This window comes from Melanotaenia boesemani, chromosome 4, assembly GCF_017639745.1.
Source record: "Melanotaenia boesemani isolate fMelBoe1 chromosome 4, fMelBoe1.pri, whole genome shotgun sequence".
NCBI classification, from domain to species: Eukaryota; Metazoa; Chordata; class Actinopteri; order Atheriniformes; family Melanotaeniidae; genus Melanotaenia; species Melanotaenia boesemani.
In genome coordinates this window covers 36,361,439-36,382,717 of record NC_055685.1, presented here as the reverse complement: position 1 = coordinate 36,382,717, position 21,279 = coordinate 36,361,439, and the positions used below count along the sequence as shown (strand labels likewise).

Here is a 21,279-nt window from a genome sequence, read left to right as displayed (position 1 = left end):
TGTCATGGAAATTCCTGGTGGATCGTCCTTTTATGCCCAATCCTGACACCCATACCAATCACCAATTAATCTGTAAAATCTCCCAAAACAATATTGGTTGTATATTTTATTAACTTCATTTGATTGTGTTAAATCAAAATCAAGATTTGTTTATTTTTTTCTAAATACTAAGTTGGACATTGAAGACACTGGAACTATTTTCTTTTGGACATTTGTCATTAATTGAAGGGTTAAAATAAATCTTAAGTAACTGTTGCATTTAGAAAACATTACAGGATTTCTGGTTCTGGGTTTTCCTTTACACCATTGAGGTTTAATACACCATCAGTGCTTAATAAGAATAAAACTGAAGCAACGGAGACCAAATAATCTAATCTAATGGAGCAATTTTTCAAACTATTCTAAGTTTTAGATGTGAAGCTTCACCAAAAAGTTTAATAAAAGTCCATTTGCAAAGACGACTTTAACCCCTTGACACCTGCCACTTCTGCAGTTTATCTCTTTTTATCTGATATATTTTACATTTCTTTTTATCCATTTTGTTTTTTTCCATTCATGTATTTTCGTTATCTATAATTAACTGAATTTTATTCCATTGTTTTACAATTAAAGATTGCACTAAAGCTTCTTTATTGTCCAAGTCATCAAACATAAGATGTCTCTGACAAAGTGTTGTAAATTACTGCCTCGTGTTAGTACTAAGATCAGTCACTGTCACGTTACAAGACCAATTCATTTAACCAAGTCATTTGCACATTTTGTTTGATACATGCAGTTTGATTACTGAGTTTGCACCATCAATCCCATAAGTCAAACTCTCCACTGGTAAAAGTGAACAAAACTATTCAGATGAGAAGAGAAACATCTACACAGACAGTACTCGTGTTTATTGTTTAAACCTATGTTCATTTATTGAACAAAATAAGTAAGAAACAGATCAAGCAGTTTATCATTTTTATACAAAACATTTTAGTTTTTTTTCTGAGGTGTGGAGCAAAAGTTTCTAATCCATCCTGGCTTTCAGGGTTCGTGTGGTAATCTTGTCTTTCTCACTGTCACAGAAAGAAAACAGGATGTTAATTACTGCAGACTGATGATTCCACTACAAAAATATCTCATATTGGCAGAGCAGCAACATGCTGCCAGCTGCTGTGTTGGACTGTAGGTGGAATTCATTTAAGAGCTGCTCAGAAGTGTGTGCATAATTAGTGTAGTTATATTCCTATTTTATTCTTCTAAAGTAAAAAAAAAAAAAAAAAAAAAAAAAAGTGCCCCCCCCCCCATGTTAACAGGAACAGTAAAACATGGAGATATCTGTGAGGACATTTGGATTAACATGACAGTTTCTGCTACAAAACCCACAGGTGATTGTTTCTGTGTGCATAGTACTTACATGACATGTACAACGACTCCCATGCCTGACACGGCATCCCTATCAACTGCATTCAGCATCGCCTGGGAGATGGTCTCAAAGAGGTCCTCTGGTTCCTGCATAACCACAAACATTTCTCATTAATCCTTTCAAATATTTTTTTTCTACTACAGATAACCTTTGATTACAATTACCAAACCCTGTAAGTATCTTTGTCAAAAAGTGAACCATTGCTGGGTCCTCATTTATAAATATTTCCCAGTAGTAGCAAAGTACCAAATCCCACAACTGCTCCCCTGGCTGTACTTATAGCTGTCAACTGTTCAGGGTGTGTTAGTTCTCTCTGGGTCAATGCTTATAGTGTGAACACATTTCTGATGGGCTAAATGTATTCCGTGTGTGATGCTAACCATGTCTGGCTCCCACAAAGACTCGCACATGCCGTACATCTGCTCCGAGCAAGTGCCACTCACAACGAAGTCTTCCGTCACCATGGGACAGCCAATCAAATCCAAGGAACAGATGAAGGGTTCAAAGGTTTTGGGATCTAGTCCTGCAATCACTGGCTCAATGTAGTAGGGCCCAAACCTAATGAGATACATACAAGTTAACCACATGGACCTTTACCCAACAGACAGCATTTCTGATGTCTGGCCTGAACTGTATTCTCCAGAACATGAGTCATAGACAACCAAAAGACAGAAGACTCACCTCCTTTCATACAGCAGGTTGGACACCATGCTCATGAAGGTTTTGGGTTTGATCTGGCGACCCTCCTTCAGCTCATAAAGGTTCAGTCTGAATTTAAGCCTTTGAGCTCTTAACACAAGATAGAAAATAAGTTATCACAGAGACGTTGTGTGTATCCACTCATCAGTACTGGCACATTTCAGATTCAGCTCTCCTCCATGTTGTTGCCAGAGACAAACAGTATCAGTGCGGTAATAAGCTTAGACTCAAGGTTTTTACTACAGTTTTGTCTGCCAGTAAACACACCAAAAATGTTAACTTAAAAAGTTATAACAAGTCATTGTGACACTGAGAGACACTGAGAGAAAAACACTCAGGTTCAAAACTCACACTGTCTGAACATCAGTCGCCAGACCAGCCAGCCCAATGTACAACCGCTCTCCCATGGGGAAGATCTTCTGGAAATCTGTGGTGACCATCTGAGCCTGGATGCCAAACCTCCGGTCTGCTGCTATGGCCACACAGTTCTTTCCTCGCATGGCCATGACGGCCCCTCCATTATAGGACATAATAGACTGGATAAAAGAAAGGCAGATAGAATAAGTCAGTCGAAGCACAAACAATGATCACATAAATTTATTAGTTAAGTGTAAAGGAAAGAATCAGCCAATTAAATTAATTTTAAGCTTATATATATATATATATATGTTAAGATGTGCGACTGTGCAGCAACTTTTGTTCAGACATTTTACTGACCAATCCTTTAATTAAGAGCACAACGGTGTAAATAAATACTTCAACTCAAAAGACTTAGACTTAAAAAATGTATGATCACCACTAAACCCCACGGAAATATAGAAGTAAAATTCCTCATTAGGATCATTTCAACAAACTCAACAAGAGAAACACCGGAAACAAAAACTTTTATTTTTAATTTTATTTATTTTGTTCAGTGTAACAGTTGAAAACTGATTGATATACAAAATTGTCATTTAGCTGTAGACAATGCAATCTGTACACATCAAGTTGAACGTTTGGTTGATTAATGTAATTTAATGCTGTAAAAAACGTTCAGACGTATCATTCGGTCATGAAAATTAAATAACGCAAAAGGCACGCCAGGAAAAGACATTAATGAAATTAATGTGTAAAACGTGTTAGCACAACTGAGGCTCGTTTAGCTTAAATATTTAGCTTACCGGCTGTTACATCTTATCCTTCTATATCTTTCGCTCTTTTCACAGAACACAACCAATGAATGCATATTTTAAACGTACAAGTTTCAAATGAAATTATTCAAAATTATTTACAGATAACTACATAAACGCTTGCTAAATTTTGAGAGCATGCTAATAGCTATTAGCTAACTATATTAGCTTAGCCAAGCTACTGTATCCTTTAGTATTTACCAATTCCATGTTCTAAGCAACCACACGCAGGCTCTAGTGTGTTATTTTCTTACCATTTTGAAAGGGATCTTTTATATTTCTTGCAAGGAGAAAACCTGAAAACTCCGTTCCTTCTTTACTAATATGACAGACTCTTAGCTTCCCAGAGTGACTATACGATTTAGAAATACAAAGATCACACAAGCATACTTCGTTCTTGCGTGACTACGTAGCATTAATTTGATTGGCAGAATAAAAGCTACTGCACAGACTGCTGTTGTGATTGGATTATGAGAGTAAAGAGGCGTGGCATTTGTGTAGTTTGGTAGAAAAGTGTCAAAGCGAAATTAAAACTAGGAGGTTCCTGTAAAACCGTGAAGGTGCATTCAAAGCATTTTTGGGCAAAAATCTATCCTACTTTTGAGATAATTTAATATAAAAGATTTTAAGATAAAATATGTATATAAAATAGCTCTTAAGTGGTCTTTACAACCCAAAATAAGTGCAATTGTTCCATTTTCATATTTCACAAATAAAATAAAGGTTTTACCAAATCAGTTTAATACTATCTTTATGTCTTTAGGATGCTCTTGTCCAGATCTAAATACACTGCTCAAAAAATAAAGGGAACACTAAAATAACACATCTTAGATCTGAATGAATGAAATATTCTTATTAAAACACTTTGTTCTTTACACAGTCAAATGTGCTGACAACAAAATCACACAAAAATTATCAATGGAAATCAAATTTATTAATCCATGGAGGTCTGGATTTGGAGTCACACTCAAAATTAAAGTGGAAAAACACACTACAGGCTGATCCAACTTTGATGTAATGTCCTTAAAGCAAGTCACAATGAGGCTCAGTAGTGTGTGTGGCCTCCACATGCCTGTATGACCTCTCTACAACGCCTGGGCATGCTCCTGATGAGGTGGCAGATGGTCTCCTAAGGGATCTCCTCCCAGACCTGCACTAAAGCATCCACCAATTCCTGGACAGTCTGTGTTGCAACATGGCGTTGGTGGATGGAGCGAGACATGATGTCCCAGATGTGCTCAATTGGATTCAGGTCTGGGGAACGGGCGGCCAGTCCATAGCATCAATGCCTTTGTCTTGCAGGAACTGCTGACACACTCCAGCCACATGAGGTCCAACATTGTCTTGCATTAGGAAGAACCCAGGGCCAACCGCACCAGCATATGGTCTCACAAGGGATCTGAGGATCTCATCTCGGTATCTAATGGCAGTCAGGCTACCTCTGGCGAGCACATGGAGGGCTGTGCGGCCCCCCCCAAAGAAATGCCCCCCCACACCATTACTGACCCACTGCCAAACCGGTCATGCTGGAGGATGTTGCAGGCAGCAGAACGTTCTCCACGGCGTCTCCAGACTCTGTCACGTCTGTCACATGTGCTCAGTGTGAACCTGCTTTCATCTGTGAAGAACACAGGGCGCCAGTGGCCAAGTTACCAATCTTGGTGTTATCTGGCAAATGCCAAACGTCGGGCCCTCATACCTCCCTCATGGAGTCTGTGTCTGACTGTTTCAGCAGACACATACACATTTGTGGCCTGCTGGAGGTCATATTGCAGGGCTCTGGCAGTACTCCTCCTGTTCCTCCTTGCACAAAGGCGGAGGTAGCAGTCCTGCTGCTGGGTTGTTGCCCTTCTATGGCCTCCTTGTCTCCTGATGTACTGGCCTGTCTCCTGGTAGCGCCTCCATGCTCTGGACACTACACTGACAGACACAACAGACCTTCTTGCCACAGCTTGCATTGATGTAGCTGGATGAGCTGCACTACCTGAACCCCTTGTGTGGGTTGTAGACTCCGTCTCATGCTACCACTAGAGTGAAAGCACCACCAGCATTCAAAAGTGACCAAAACATCAGCCAGAAAGCAGGAACTGAAAAGTGGTCTGTAGTCACCACCTGCAGAACCGCTCCTTTAGTGGGGGTGTCTTGCTAATTGCCCATAATGTCCACCTGTTTTCTATTCCATTTGCACAACAGCATGTGAAGTTGTCAATCAGTGTTGCTTCCTAAGTGGAAAGTTTGATTTCACAGAAGTGTGATTGACTTGGAGTTACACTGTGTTGTTTAAGTGTTCCCTTTATTTTTTTTAACAGTGTAGTTAACACAATGTGGTTTTCAGTTTGGTCCCCATGTAGACCACTTTCCTCTTAGCTGCCAAATCAGAACCCAACTACAGTATACCCTAGGTCACTATAGGCAACTAATCTTCTTATACAAATAGAAAAATGATTAATTTTAAAATTCAACTTGGCTCATTTGAGAAGAACTACACAAGCCACCTAAACCCAGTCATGGTCATTAATACAATCAGATGGCCAATACAGGAAAAACTCATATCCTGTAACCTGTAGGGGAAAAAATTAAATTTCAACTAACATAATGTAAATTCATGCACTTGACTCTGTAAGGTGAATTTTTGAGTTATGTAAATCCCAGACTGTTGTTAAGAGTCAAATCATGTTATGTTTATTCATTACAAATCTTCAATATATTGTTAATATGAAGCATAGAATCTGAACTTCTTTAGTGTATCTTTAGTGACAATATAAATGTACAAAGAACCGCATGAAGCAGCTCGAGGAAATGAATAAACCACTAACTACTTGCAGTAGTACACAATATAAGCCATATATTACAAAAAAACTGTTTAGATAAAAACAAATCCTAACAGTTTGTAAAAACAAAATATATTCTGTACAAAGCAACAATACATGAATCTTCCCCTGAAAACAGATAAACACATCAGCCTCTGTGGAAAGAACACAGCCACTGTGGAATCTGCTTTACAAAATTGAAGCACATACTCTCTGTTGGTGCTTTTCCATCACATGGTACCATATTGTACCCAACGGTCCAATTCAGTACTTCTTTCCTTTGCATTGTTTTCTATTAGACAGTACCATCTCACTGCAGGTGGGATTAGCCATTTCTCTGTGCAACGTGTAAAGCTGCACAGACAACTTTACCATGTGTTTTTATTATTAATTTAGCAGAATTCATGGAACAGGAAGTGTGTTGGTGTGCATGTAGCTGTAGAGATGTTTATGCCCACACATGACGACTCAACGCAAGGCTTCAACATCATTACATGGGCTCAGCTGGAACACTTGAAGCAATGACTGAGGTATTACTGAATAAAAAGTATATGATAGTAATGGCTTCATAAAATGGAAATCCAAAAGGACATGCTGAACTGATCCCAATACAGTAACATGTAATGGAATAGCACCATATTAGGGTTCCAACCCCGTCATCCTTTCATCTGCTGCCTCAGTACATAAAAAGACAGCTTAAAGTATGAATGACACAGTCTTTACAAGTGTTTCCAGTCCATTCAAAAACTCATGTCATGTTCTCATCTTTTCATGAAGTTGTCCAGTGAGGCTGGCGTCCTTTGGATGGAGTGAATATTCCTTTTCACTCTGTCCTCTAAAGAGGAGGTGGCAGCACTCTCCAGCTTCATGTTACTGCAAAAAGGAAACAAGTTAGTGTTACTGATACTCAGAATTAAGCAAGGGAAAGATACGTATGTGTAGGCCTGTCGCGATAAGCAATAAGTCAATTAATTGAACGATAAGAAAATAAGAGCACGATAAGTTTGCCGGCCGCGATAATTTTTATTAGTCCTCCCTTTACCATAAACTGTGTATGACAATAGGTTTCACTATGGCGTATTTCGACTCAACGCTCTGGTTTGTTGCGGAGTGATCTCTCTGGTGTCATACTTGACTGCAGCATGTTGCAGCACGAGCCGGTAAGCCGCATTTGTTTTGCAGGGCTGCCAACACGCAATGGCCGTGAGACTTGCGCATTTAAGTGGCTTCTCACGCTCTCGCGCTAAACCTCCGATTCTCATGCTGAAATATGTAAATAAGTCGAATGGAGAAATAATAGATGCAAGCACCTCCTCTTTTATCATTTCGCTGCTCCCCACATGTAAGCAGAACACACACATCTAGCTTACGACGTCAGTACAAAGCCCCCACTTCCTGGTCTACCGTAATAACCCCTGTAATCCGCAGGCACATTACGCAAATAGAGTCAGCCTATATACTAGTGTTGTGCGATGTGTCTAACTTTGTGTGTGCGATCCAGCAGCTCAGTGCGCGTGAGAGTGAGCGTGAGCGCAGAGGGAGGAGAAGAAGAGCTTATGAGGAACGAGAGTAGCAGAAGAAGAAAAGGTGTGAAGAGAAGAGACGGAGCGGTTAGGCAGAACAGTCAGGAAAAACAATAACGGTGCGTTATAATAAAGCCGTTTCTCAGCACAACCGCTGTTTCCTTTTTTTTATGGTGCTCCACGCCGTGAGCGGCGAGAGAAGAGAGTAATTGGGAGTTAACCCCGAAGCCAACTCCACTTCGGCCCTGGAGAGGACGGATCTCCCCCGTGTCCTCCGACTACTATCGGCGGATAAGAAGCGGGAATGGTTAACACTAGCGTATTTGACAAAATACACATTAAGAGCAATGCCGGCTAATCGAGAGGTTTGGGAGGATTCCCAGTGGGCTGCATTACTTTTGGGCCGGCGTCCCGGCTTATGTGAAAAAGGCGCTTTTATTTATTTAGTTTATTGATCTTTGAAAATGTGTACTTGCATTATTATTATTATATTAGTTGAGAATGGTCTCAAAATGACACATTAGCGCTTTGCGCAATATTATCGTTTATCGCGATAATTTCTGAGAAAATTTATCGTACAGCTAAATTGGTTATCGTGACAGGCCTACGTATGTGTATTCAATATAAATTATATGTGACTACAGGTGGCTCCCACAGTAACCGAACTTACTGAATAAAGCCAGCATGACGGTCATGCTTGGCATTTTGCTCCCTCTGCTTTTCTTGCTCATCTTGCTTCTTGTATCGCTTCACATTATTCTCCCTGTCCTCCTCCCTCTGCTTGGCCTGGTTCATCATCTCATGCCTTTTGCACTCCAGTTCCTCTGCAGAAAGCTTCCTACATTTGACAGAGCAACACAGATAATAAACAGACCCAGAGATAAAATGAAAAAAAAAAAGATTGATTATGATTCAAATAGTATTTGCTGGTCACCTTAAACACGAGTTAAAAATATGCTAATTACAGCGACATAAGTATGAGTATGCCAGGGCAGCAACAACATGACAGAGGGTTTATGATTGAATACCTGAGCCAGCATTTTGACATAAGAAATTGGTAAGATGAGTTAATCCTCTACACACAAGTAAGAAAGGCTTCTGGAGATCAGTCAACTCTTACTTGGACACATGGTTCCTTTGTCTTTGATAACGCTCCCTCTGTGGGCTGGGAGCTCTGGGCTCTGCCTTCTTGTCACCTCTGAATGAGGAAGAAGAGTAGGAGCGACTGTCCGTGTGGTTTCGGTGAGGAGATCGTGACCGGCTCCTCTCACGCCGCCCTGAGTGATTGGTCTGTTGATGTCTGCCACCAGGGAGCTGAGAGGAAACACATTAAGTATTGATAGATTGGACAATGACAGCATAACACTGACAACTATTTCTGTCAAATGGCTTCAATTTATTGTGCCATCAGACTCTCAACACATTATTTTTTCTTTTTTTCTGAAGTGTTTATGAACTATCTTTCACATCTTTGCTGAATTTAATGATAATCAGTGTGACATTTGAAGTCTTGTCTGTAGTAATACAGACTAGTTTCTTTCCACCAGGTCCTTGTAGCTATCGTTTGTCTCAGACCAGCAGCTATGTTCTGCCTGGTGTGATCTGGAAAAAATGAATCTGGAGACATTTTGTTTTCACGTTGAAATCCTAAATAAAATGTAGCGCGACATTTATATACGGCTCCATGGTGCGGCTTGGCCACAGGTCCATAGCGGTGGCGAAACATTGGACTGCAGCCATGTCCTTCCTAACACCCTCACCACACTCATCATCCAGGGCAGGAGAGACACTCCACTAACATGGAGACGAGATGGCAGTGATGCTGTTTGTCCAACGTGTTGATGAGTTTCTTAAATCCTGGATTGTTCAGTGTTGACTGAGAAAAAAAGTTCTGTTTGTTTATAACGTTTGTTGTCTCTCTCTGTCTCTGGAAGCTGGTGGATTATTTAGTCGCAACTCACAAAAATGGAACATTTTTCTATTTTCTTGTGTCACGTCGCCAGCCCCCGTGTGCACGTCTGCGTGAACGAGCGCTACATTTCACATGCACGAATGTCGCCTGTCGCTTTGCTGAAGGAGGGCAGCGATTTTCGCCTCATCGTGCAAGTTCCAAAGAAAATGATGGAGAAGGAGCGACGTCGCCTCCTGTGTGTCCAGCACTTAACTGGCGCAACTCGCGCTGAATAAAACCAAAGCAGACAGGGCTGTGGGAGGAGTCTGCAGCAGTGGGAGGGGTCTGCAGCAGTGGGAGGAGTCTGCAGCAGTGGGAGGAGTCTGCGGCAGAGCGCTGCAATGCCAGTTTTGGAACGTTTTGCAACTGAAAACAGCACAAGAGGAAACTGCGAAAGGACTAAAATAATCGGATCCTTTCATTTTTATGATCGTTGAAAACCCAGATTGTAATTGTGATTAAAATTCGATTAATCGCCCAGCCCTACTTCCCTACTTTTGCCGTCCATTCACTCTCAAATCAAAACTTATGCCCAAAAACAACTTTAAAAACTTTCAGATTACTGACCTGCAGACCATATCCTGTATGATGGTAATGAGATTTGGTATCTGCTCCTGAAACATCTCTGGACTTTTCCCTGGAAACAGATCATAAATGAATAACCAGACTGAATATTGTTAGAGTGTCAAAAAAGTCGGGAGTGTGAATAATGTAAATTCCACCTTAAAAAACATATTTTTTTCCCAGACTATGTTGAAGCTGTTTCTAATTCTCTTTACATACCTGTATTTGTCACCTTCATCAGAACTTGAACTCCTTTTATGTTTCTTTTCTTTTCTCTTTTCCTTATCTCCTTTCTTCTCCTTCTTTTCCTTCTTCCTCTTCTTTTTCTTGTCTTTCTTGTCAAGATTTTGGCGGAGCTGTTAAAAAAAATGTATATCACTTACACTACCTAAAATGCTTTAAATTTTTAGCACTCCTTAACAATAGATGTAAGATCAGCAGAACTTGAAGAACTGAGACACTAGCACTAAAAAGCGAATACATGTAAATAAGATTTTACCATTTCCTTGATCTTTTTCATCTTCACAGGATTAGTCAAAACTTCTCTTTTCTTTTCTTCCTCACGTTTCCTACAAAAAAAAAAAAAAAAAAAAAAAAAAAAAAAAAAAAAAAAAAAAAAAAAAAAAAAAATCACATATTGTCATGAGCAAATTTGTTTATATTTCCAAGCTACTGGTCAAAGGAGAACTCACTAACCGGATTGCAAACAGGGGATCTTCCCTGATCTTGGCGGCCAGATCGAGGTTGGAGGCAGGGGTGACAGGGCTGAAGATTGACCCAGGCAAGAGGCCCGTCTCAGCTGATGGACCACTTTCTGGCTCTTCGTACTGAACAGTGATCTGCTTGTCAATTGGGCGCCCCAGCAGGTACTCATCTCTGGACACCTGACCAGCGGGACCCTGGTACATCCAGTCTAGACGATCATCTTTTTTTCTGTCACCAGAACATAGTAAATGCAACATGATTCATTTTTGTTTTGCCTCATCCACCAAGAAACCATTCTTGTAAGTGTGAGGGATGACTCACTTGATGGCACCAGTTTCCTCTGCATATCTGGTTATCTCTTCTCGGGCTCGTTCCTCTTTCAGCTCCTTCTGAAGCTCCTCAATCTTCTTGCGTTCAGCCTCATATTTCTGTTCAGCTTTCCAAACACGTTCAATATTTTTCATAGTCTGGGGATGCCAACTCTTTTTCAAGTTCTGGAATAAGACAAGTTAAGAAATATTCTGTTTATTTCTCAGGGAGATCTGTTTGGCCTTACAATTCAGGTACAAATGACACGAGAAGAAACTATTTTAACCATAAATAAGGGGTGAGACTATTTCTTTAACTCCACCATGAAGATAAAAAAAACTTCACAACATTATTGCGGGTTAATGTTTGGCAGTGAGGTCAATTTAAATTAAATCATCAACAAACATTATCATACACATATACCGTCATCAGACAGTTTAGCTAAAGCATGCTAGCTTATTACAACACTTCTAGATATTTAAATTTAAGCCCCAGGCCAAGATAAATAATGCTGAACTGGTGTGTGGCACGATTTCTACGCATATTGAATTTATTCTTGTCAGGATAAGCGAGGAAACCCTTTGAAACATCAATCTTTTCAACAGAGTTCGCATTGTCGTCCCGTGTCTCCGACGATGCGTATCTCAAGTTATTAAGGTCATACTTACCAAATCGCCGCCCCCCATCTTGGAAACTTTGTTCTTTCCACCTAATAAGAAACTGAGATAAAATAAACGTTTCTGTAAACAAGTAGAACTACGACGATCTTACGCTAACCATAAAATGGAACCACCGATGCTTGTGTGCGATCAATTTAGTGTGTTTCCTGTTTTAGTGGTTCTTCTTCCGGTTACAGATCATGGTGCATTCTAGGGTTTCTTGCGAGCTCCGACATTAGAAATATTTTTTTCCAGTTTTAGTATGACATAATGATTAAAAAGAAATGGATTTTGATAACTCATTATCTGCACAAACTTTATCTTAACTGTATCAAATCTACTATATTTGATATGTAATGCTTGCATAACTACTACGCTTTCAACTTTATAAGCAATGCATTATTTTATTTCTGTTGGTATAAGAATACTTGTCCTTAAACACAACAATCATTAACAGGTTTTGAGATATGGCGCCTCTTTTATGTAATTAAAATGTAGTTTTGTAATAAAAAGTTATATTAAAAAAAATTTACAAACTGTATGTGCAAATTTATTAATACTTTTTCAATATTTTTGCTTGCAATTAATAATGGAAACAACAAGAAATTTGCTGTTCAAATTTTAGTACTGGAAGTCTAAAATCTCAAACAACTATTTATTTATTTATTTATTTATTTATTTATTATATCCTCACCACAAGTTTTATCAAGGCTAAATAACGAAACCCTTGATCCATATTTAGTAAGTCAACCTCAAAAGGTAATCACTTATAAGTTGGACCATATTCCACCCTTGGTTTTTACAAGATAAAAGTAAATCCTGCTCACATACAAACAGTATTTTCAAGCAGCAGTCACTATAATACAACCTATAAATAAAGACTTTACAGCTTTATTCTGCATACCAGCTTCCATACAAACAACCAAACAAATGAAGTAATAGTAAAAGAAAAAGTATTTTTAAAATCTATTTACTCACTTAATTACTTACTTGCTTATTTATTATTTATTTAGTCTTCTCTGCATAATATCACTGTATGTATGTGTATATATATATATATATATAAGATGTGTTAGATGGCACAACATAAGTGCACAACTGAAAATTAGACATGAACTCAGCACATTTCTTTATTTAGTTTTAATTAATACAGCACAATCATAGATTAAATACAGGTTATTTCACCATAATATTTAAGTTATTTTCTTACAGTCTCCACAGCTAAGACATTTACTACAGCAATCAATTAAAAATTGTTGATACAATGAAATATCATAAGTCTATCCATAAGTATATCAGCAAATAATAATAGTAATAATAATATTAATACTAGTCAAACACAATAATTGACTAATGTTTAAGCACTGTCTTCAATATCTTCTCTTCTATACATAAATACAGCATTATGAGCCACCAGTAATTCACACTCCCTACTTAAAAATCTGCCTAAAATTTGTGATGGTTTACACACATCCTAACAGTGTTGATAAGTGTGAAGCTGCTCACACTACGTGCTACTGAACTATTGATTATACAGCATTGATTATGAAAGTTTCCTACCCAAAATAAGTAGCCTAAACAATTTCTGTATGCTGATTCTCCAGAGGAGTTATATTGTGTTCTCCAAGATGCTTTATCTGTCGATAGCCATGACAAAGCTGCAGCTACCCTGGACCCAGCAGCTGTTAATGAAATGTGTTAAAGGATGAGCTCTCAACACATTCTTTACTCATAAACAAAACAGTTGTGGGGCTGATGATATTTGGAAAAGCTGTAAACCAGAACAGCACCCCAATAATTTCCTTGGATGTGAGACTTTAGCAGTTTTGTGAATATTGTGTTCTGTCCCTTTATTAAGGTTGTTTTTATTCATATTTGACCATTTTGTGAGAGCAGAACTGTAAATTTGACTGAATATTTTTACTTAATGATGTAAAAAATAATTTCAAATTACCCACCAGCAGATACGTAACCCCAAATATTCTCAATCAGTTGAGCGATGTGTCTTTCTTCCCCAGAAGTCTAATATTTATTACTTTGACATGTAGTGTGTGCCCTGCTAACTTGTTAGCAAACTTTTTACAGCTAGCTAGGAGCTAGTTCTTCCTGTTGTCTTTTGCAGAGCAACAAGTCTTCAGTTATTCTTTATCAGAAGTGTTTTCTGATATATTTTCTGATGGATTCAACAGCGGCCTGCTGCTGGAAATGTGGTTGACAGAAGGAGGGAGGCTGAAAAAAACTCAAAAGCTGAGGGTAAGAGAACCCAAACAATTAGCTCAAAGATGCTAAAACAAAAAGTGCAGCTGGAGAGACTATAGATCTGGCTGATAAATCTGTCCACTAGTGACCTCTTTCCTAATACACACAGTCATTTATCTACTTTGAAGAAAAACATCATGTGGGGCTCTGAGTCTTTGGCTGCACAGGAGGGTTTATTCAGTACCAGCAGTCTGTGGTGATGACAAGGTGAATGTGCGAGGATGTTTGTGTTTCTGTTTTGTTGCCAGATGTGTCTGCCTTCCTTAACATGTTCCAGCAGAAACGGAGAATTATTTTACCAAGCAGTATTTCCTGTACAGGTCTGGGAGGAGAGCCTGAGCATCTCTCAACACTTCACATTATTCAGGCTCAGTTTGTTGTGATTTGTGGGTTTATCTTTATAACGTCATCCTTTCTCAAACACCTCTTTACATTCTCCTATTGTGAGATTATGTCACTCACAAGTGCTTTTACACCGAACTACAGTGAGGAAACACTGCATTCTTGGTAAACACTAGCTATTATATTATATTATATTATATATTATATTATATTATATTATATTATATTATATTATATTATATTATATTATATTATATTATATTATATTATATTATATTATATTATAATTACTGTGCAAAAGTCTTGAACAACTCCTCATTTCGTTTATCTATGTAGTACAATAGGAAACACAAGCAGTGGTTTATTAAAACATGCAAAAAACTATTGAAAAAAAAACATTATTTAGGGCAAAAACAGTTTGCAGAATTCTCAGGAGCTTGTCAATATTTGGTTTGAGCAGCTTTATTCTTCAACACAGGTTGCACCCTCTTAGATAAGCTTTCTAGTAATGTCTTTAAGTAGTCTTCAGGAATATTTCTCCAGACTTTTTGATGGACTTTCCAAAGCTCTTCTTTGGATGTTTTTGTCTTTTGTTCTGTTCTCCATCAAGATGATCCCACACTGTTTCAGTAATGTTGAGATGTTGCAGTCTGGGCTCTGGGAAGGATTCATTCCTCCATCAGACCTGTTGTCACTGATTATCAGTCCAGGTCTTGTGTCATGTGGCATACCTCAGTCTTTTCTCCCTGTTTCCCTTCCTTAAGATGGGCTTCTTGACAACCACCTTCCCACGGAGGCCATTTCTGATGAGGCATCAGCCAACATGGATCAAATGATAATCCAGATGCATCTCTAAGGGCCTGTGTCAGACGTTTGCTGGATTTGTTCACATTTATTCAGGACATTACTTTCAGATCCTGTTCATCTGCTGTGGATAGTTAGTTAGTCCTCAAAGTTTCCTCAAATGTTTTAAAGACACACCATGCTAAGATATGCCACGTTTTCAGCTAATATCTCTTTAGGAATCACCTTGTTGTTTCTTTGGTATTATTTTCATAGATATGAAATTATGGTAACAAATGGTAACAAATGATGTGCCTCTGTCAGGCTGTTGATAACAAACTGTCTTAAAGATCAAATTTAAAATTGTGTCATGTGTCAACACAGCAGTGGTTTATCGGTTAAGTTAAGAGCCTTTTTATGTTTGAATGATTCATAGGACAGTATTAGGTTGGCTTAACAGACAAAAATTCTTCTGAAAATGTTCAGGTACAAGGACTGGTCTAAAAATGACAGAAATGCAGAAAATTTCCAAAGAAAAACTGTGAAATACCTTCAAAAAGTCTGGGAAACTACTGCTCAAGACCACCTTAAGTTTACAGCAAAGCCTACCTGCTAAGATGTCAAATAAAAAGAAATGAGGGCTAGATGAGCACTTTTGCACAGTACTTTAAATTGCATAAGCACAACTGCATCCTAATGGTCGTTGACCATTTTAAGTAATAAAATGCTGCATTATCTCTAAGTACAATAGGCTACATGCATGTAGTGACAACTGTAGTAAATATGAAGAAAATACCACCATTGTCTTCTTTTCTAAAACTGGTAAATCAGCCTGTTCTTCTCTTCCAGTTTGGATTGTTTTCTTGTAAACAAAGCCATCTTCTGCTGGACTCATCCCAGTCTTTTGGTCTGCTGGGTGGAGCTCTAGCAGTGGTTCAAGTCCTGCAGCTTCAACTCTGCTGCCTCCTTTGCGACTTTTCCCTTCTAACTACCGAGTTTTACAAGCAGATAAAACTCCTGTTTTTCTGGGTGCTGTAACATCACAGTTATTACTGAGTGCCCTCAGTTGATAAATTCACAGGCCCACAGTTGATAATTTTTTTTCAATCCAGATTTTCTACTCTCTCTATTCTGTTTGTAAAACTATAACACCTCTGTGACAAAGAGGGGAGCAGATGGTAAAATCTTTCAAATTTAAAGTGAAGAGATTATCCAGACTGCCCCGTCACGCTGGAGACTGATGGGTCAGTCTCACATTTCAGCTTCAGTGGGGGCTCTGTGCTGTCAGACGCAGACACGTTTGATGAAGACTGTGAAGGTGTGGGTGCATCAAAGCCTTTTTCCATCCTCCCGTCTCCGTTTATCCTCTCCTCCCCGTGTCCTGGTGGGGACTCATGTGTACGCATGTGCTTTGCCAGGTGGTCATTGCGCATAAACACTCGGGGGCATAATGCGCAGCTAAACTTCTTAGCACCAGTGTGTGTCTGTAGGTGGCGCTGGAGTTCATCAGAGCGTGTGAATCTCTTGCCACAGAAGAGCCAGTTGCAGACAAACGGGCGGTCCCCGCTATGCCAGCGCAGGTGAGCCTTCAGGTGGGAGGTCTTGGCGTAGGCTTTGCCACAGCCAGGGATGTGGCAGTTGTGCATGTGCTTCCTTCTGTCATCAGCACTCTGGCCCATCTGTTCAGCATGGATGCAGTTAGGGCATCGGCACACGGCCTGGCCGGCACCTCGGGAGGAGGAGCGGCGCTGGGGTTTTGGCCGAGCTGTAACAGAGGTGTCTTGAGGTTCCTCCAAAGAGAATGTTTCCTGCTGTAACATTTCAGGGGCCAGTGGCTCCATTTTGAAGCCATCCTGGGGGAAGAGATGGGACGAATGAGCCGAAGCATGCTGTGCTGGCGGCAGGGTGCACAGTTGTGGGTCGGAGCCATACGGCCCTAAAGAAGACTGCAGCCCCATGGAACTTCCTGGACTCACTGAAGGTAAACCAACACCTTGCCCTGTCTGCAAGTCTATCCAGCTCCCTGACTGCACATCTCGGTGAAGGTCCCACCAGGAGGGGATGTTCATGTCTTCTGAGCTGCCACTAGGTGGTGCTGTCCGTAACCAGGGTTCATAAGGGTGGGCCATGTGAGCAGCTGGAGCAGGTACAAGGCTGTGAATGAAGTCAGCTGCTTGAAGGATTGTTCAGTGTCTTAGGTAACTCTAGGAAGATCACCACACAGCAGGATGGTTCCGCCTTAAAACAAATCTGCCAAAAGAAAGAAAATGTCTTAGAATCAGTTTTTCACTCTTAGTTACACTGTCTTACAGTACCACTCTTTTTCTTTAAAGTTACTTAAATTCTACAGAGCTAATAATTCTGAGCTAAAGGTGAAGACATTCAGACCTAAGTCCTCCTGTCTACAAAATTTAAGTAACCAGCCCTCTTCTCCATGGATACTGACGTTCTCACGCTGCGTGGCCGTGGAGACAGAAGAGAGGGGGAGACGGACATGTTCAGGCAGAGGCCTGCCACATGTATCCGCTGCCAGGTACTTCCCGTGGAGGACAGTCAAAGACAAGCGCAAAGAAAACAACATCATCAGCCCTTCACAAGGGCGGCAGCAAGGGGTGGGGGGGCTAAGGTGGGAGGAGGGATGAGAGCGAAGAGGAGTGTTGACAGGTAAAGGAAGAAGTTCCAGGGAGGTATGGCTGCAGGCCAAAGTCTATTTGTACGTCTCTGAGGTTTGTAGAGATGAAACTTGGCAGACAGAAGAACCTGTTTTTTTTTTCTTTCCTGTGTGTGTTTTTTTTTTTGTCTTTCTTTTTTTTTATGAATCACACTTGATTTACAACAACAGCCCTCCAGCCAAGTTACAAAAGGAGACGTGTAAAACACCCTGCCTCTTACACACTGGGGGCAAGAAAGCATAAACAGTTGCAGACTGACGGCATTCAGAAGCCTGAGAATGTGAGTCCAACAAGAACATCAGAACAATTATTTTATGTATTTAATTATGGGCACACGCTCTGAAATCGCATCCTGTCCCCAGCATACTTCAGAAATGTTCACTTATGTACATACCATCATACAGGCGCCTTTTACAGAAGGAGGGGCTCCAGTTTCAACAGGTGACAAGAAGCTTGTTAAAATTGGACAAGTCTGTGGAAATTTATGACAAGAAGCAACCAGCCAGAAGGACTTAAAACCAAACTGGTTCTGGCTCCTAACAATTTTGTTGACTTCCACTGCACCCCTCCGCCATCACAAACTCCAACATCTACAATTATCTTTACAGCAGGAAACAGTAAAGCAGTCTCAAGCTTTAAAAAGCTGGTATCTCTGTCTGGAGATTGTGTGTTATGATACCATTTCTGACATACCAGAACTGTACAAGGCTGTCCAGAAGCAAGAGGTGAACATTGAGAAGAAGATCAACACCCTGCACGATAGGTGGATCCATTGCAGAAAGGTGGAATGCAAGGGGTTGTCTGTCAGATTGACAGTGAAGGATCCCCTTCAGTAAATCTCAATTTGTTCAGTCAACACAGCAAAACTATGAGGATTTACTCTTTCATTTCAAAGGCTGAGTTAAAGCCACTCAGGGATGCCCTGTTCTCCCAATGAAATTGTAAAGCAATTAGCTTGGAATCTCCAAATGAAAGGTCCGATGTCAAAGGTCAAACTGATTTATTTCAAGTCAACCTGGAGCCAGAACTGTTGCTCTGTAATTTTTTGAGAATGCTCAGATGCATGTTGGGATGTTCCCCCTCTGACTTTGAGCTTACTGACAGCACTGTAAACAAACCAAGACAGAGGCATCCACCTCCATCCACTAAAGTGCTGGGCGCAATCTGAAATCCTGAAGGAAACAGCTGGTATAAGGGGGGCCCTGGGGGCGGAGGACGGCAACCTGGAAGGATGAGGAGGAGGAGGTGGATAGTGAACAGCAATGACAGAGTTGGGGTCATAAAACTTGCCCGACCAAGGCCTAGCACAGACGCCGTTTTACAAGTCTGCCGTCGAAAGGAGGTCCAACGAGGGAGCAACAGCGGAGAAATAAAACTGATTCATTTTATTATTATATGTCTGGAAATGTGATAATCAAAATATTGCATATATTAACACATGATAATCTGAAAAAATACACCTTCTGGATCTGTAAACTTAAAAGCTTAGTTGTACAATTATGCTAAGCATACTCATTAGACTAAACCAAATCTGAAGACCATTTTCCTCATAAATCTATAGATCCAGTATAATGATCACCCTCTTGTCATGTCACAGCCCAGATGAAGACTCCTGTCCGTCTGGGAACTCACTTGGTGCCTATAAGCAGTGTGGTTTAACCTGCTTCAAGTACAAGATGGATGGAGTGGAGCTCAGTGGGTCACATGAGTTGTCAGAAGAGTCTATAATGACAAGCTTCAAACACATTTCTATCTAAATCAAATGTTTCTGAACACGGTGTGGCTGCTGAGCTAAAGGAAATGTTCGACATGTTAAAACAAACTGTTGCAGCGATCAATGTCGACTTAATAAAATCCACCGGGCCTTAAAACTCAGATTTAATCTCCAATGCAATTTACACACCTGAGCAAGCTGAAGTTGTTCTACTGGCTGCTAAACTCTTTTCTCTGCTCTCTAACTATATGATTAAATGAAGAGACTGTTTAGATATTTTATACAAATGAAGTCTTTGTGTGACAGTTTTGTTATATGTAGCTGCTCTGTGCAAAGCGGGTCCAGAACAGAACATTAAATCAGACGCAAAAAATTCATATTTTTGTGCTTAATTTAAACGCACCTTTATGACACACAAAGTTTATTCTTATATATAAAAGCCATTTCTTAAATATGAAGCACTGATTTACGTCAACATTATTTAAATTAATTGAATAATTTCACATCTGTTTTTAAAAACACTGATGACATATCCATTAATTTATTCTACAGTAATTTGAGGGATAACATTGTGTATTTACTTCGGTATTTAAGGTTCGATCTCGTTTTTTAATAATAATAAACTTTAAATGTGACTTGTATTTTAATGTGAAACCAATGCAGTAAAATAAACCGTGTTTATGTTTATAAATAACACAGTTAGCATGAATAACACCCTGCAAACATAATGAGACAAATTTCAATAAAGAAGCACTCACTGATGTCAAACACAGAAAATTAATAGATATTTTTAAACCTTGGTCTACATTGACCCTAAGTAATCTTTTTTTTAATAATTATTTTTGACTTGGATTTTTTTATTTCACTCCAGTTTTACTGGCTGCTAATGCATTGTGCATTTTAAGTGAGCATGAAACAAAGAAAACAGAAGACTTTAAGTCATTTTCAAAGAGGAAAAAAAATACATTTTAAAAACTATTCTCTTCCCACAAAACTTCCCGCAGAGATTGGACTCATTTGCATAAAAATTAGGATTTATCTCCTCTCAAATTGTTAAGTGAAACATTATTCTCAAAGGAAATTAAAATGAATTGTTTTAATTTAAGTAAAGGACACGTGAGTTTCTTTTTTGTTTTCTTTTTTTGTTTGTTTTGCTGCAAATATTTTTTTTCTATAATGATGTCATTAGACCTGAAAACCAGAACAATGCATTTGAAATTTTAGCTTTTCATTCTTTAGTAGCTTATTATTCATCAGTTATTATTAATATTGTTGTTATTATTATTATTATTATTGTTGTTGTTGTTGTTGTTTCTCACACATAGTAAAACGAGTGAAGTTACACGTTTGACGAGATTTAACCAAATGTTTGTAGACCAAACGTCTATTTTGCCTCCTTTATGAGAGAATTCATATAATTTAAAACCCTTTTTGTTCTGAAACCCTCTAGATGAATTATTTTGTCATTTCTGGTCATATAGATCTCATTCAGCGACACTCAGTAAAGTGAGTGAAGTCGCTTTGAAAGCAGGTTAAAACTCTTTGACTCACCTGTTTGTTCTTGAAGCTGAAACTGGTTTTCTTTTCAAACTATCTGGTCTGAGATAAGCTCTGTTCGCCCAGAAAAATAAAATCCTCATCGTATTTCATTTGCCTGTGTCCACCGTGGAGCGTCCAGGTGAAGTGATTTCAGCGCTTTGTCGGCCAGGTAAGCGGCG

At 39.4% G+C, this 21,279-nt stretch overlaps 3 protein-coding genes across 5 annotated transcripts; all 3 read right to left on the bottom strand.

Annotated features, from left to right (window-relative positions):
* Window positions 1–885: 885 nt before the first annotated feature.
* On the bottom strand, window positions 886–3,682 carry psmb3 (proteasome 20S subunit beta 3). The gene is made up of 6 exons (XM_041984249.1): window positions 3,525–3,682; window positions 2,453–2,637; window positions 2,084–2,191; window positions 1,783–1,960; window positions 1,394–1,488; window positions 886–1,052 (listed from the first exon to the last, which is right to left on the bottom strand). Exons 1-6 carry the CDS (start codon window positions 3,525–3,527, stop codon window positions 1,004–1,006), a joined length of 618 nt encoding a protein of 205 aa, XP_041840183.1. The 5' UTR covers window positions 3,528–3,682; the 3' UTR covers window positions 886–1,003.
* A 1,862-nt stretch (window positions 3,683–5,544) lies between these two features.
* On the bottom strand, window positions 5,545–11,963 carry cwc25 (CWC25 spliceosome associated protein homolog). Of its 2 annotated transcripts, XM_041983977.1 has the most exons (9): window positions 11,801–11,963; window positions 11,145–11,317; window positions 10,815–11,051; window positions 10,618–10,687; window positions 10,338–10,474; window positions 10,122–10,191; window positions 8,724–8,917; window positions 8,274–8,441; window positions 5,545–6,953 (listed from the first exon to the last, which is right to left on the bottom strand). In XM_041983977.1, exons 1-9 carry the CDS (start codon window positions 11,816–11,818, stop codon window positions 6,842–6,844), a joined length of 1,179 nt encoding a protein of 392 aa, XP_041839911.1. In that variant the 5' UTR covers window positions 11,819–11,963; the 3' UTR covers window positions 5,545–6,841. The 2 variants fall into 2 exon arrangements, with proteins under 2 accessions (XP_041839911.1, XP_041839912.1); XM_041983978.1 differs by lacking the exon at window positions 11,801–11,963 and having other exon boundaries at window positions 11,141–11,278.
* A 2,728-nt stretch (window positions 11,964–14,691) lies between these two features.
* sp6 (Sp6 transcription factor) lies at window positions 14,692–21,247 on the bottom strand. Of its 2 annotated transcripts, none has more exons than XM_041983423.1 (2): window positions 21,113–21,247; window positions 14,692–17,425 (listed from the first exon to the last, which is right to left on the bottom strand). In XM_041983423.1, exon 2 carries the CDS (start codon window positions 17,302–17,304, stop codon window positions 16,384–16,386), a length of 921 nt encoding a protein of 306 aa, XP_041839357.1. In that variant the 5' UTR covers window positions 17,305–17,425; window positions 21,113–21,247; the 3' UTR covers window positions 14,692–16,383. The 2 variants fall into 2 exon arrangements, with proteins under 2 accessions (XP_041839357.1, XP_041839358.1); XM_041983424.1 differs by lacking the exon at window positions 21,113–21,247 and adding an exon at window positions 17,622–17,660.
* Between the last annotated feature and the right edge of the window lie 32 nt (window positions 21,248–21,279).

What these genes read in the sequence shown, in the direction of transcription:
- sp6 (XM_041983423.1), bottom strand. Translation starts at nt 17,304, where the DNA reads ATGGCCCACCCTTATGAACCCTGGTTACGGACAGCACCACCTAGTGGC.
- cwc25 (XM_041983977.1), bottom strand. An exon ending in CAAAGGAACCATGTGTCCAA is followed by an intron (nt 8,442 to 8,723) that starts GTAAGAGTTGAC and finishes TGTCAAATGTAG; the next exon opens with GAAGCTTTCTGCAGAGGAAC. An exon ending in CGTCATGCTGGCTTTATTCA is followed by an intron (nt 6,954 to 8,273) that starts GTAAGTTCGGTT and finishes TCCTTTTTGCAG; the next exon opens with TAACATGAAGCTGGAGAGTG.
- psmb3 (XM_041984249.1), bottom strand. An exon ending in GCGACTGATGTTCAGACAGT is followed by an intron (nt 2,192 to 2,452) that starts GTGAGTTTTGAA and finishes TCTTGTGTTAAG; the next exon opens with AGCTCAAAGGCTTAAATTCA. An exon ending in AACCTGCTGTATGAAAGGAG is followed by an intron (nt 1,961 to 2,083) that starts GTGAGTCTTCTG and finishes GTATCTCATTAG; the next exon opens with GTTTGGGCCCTACTACATTG.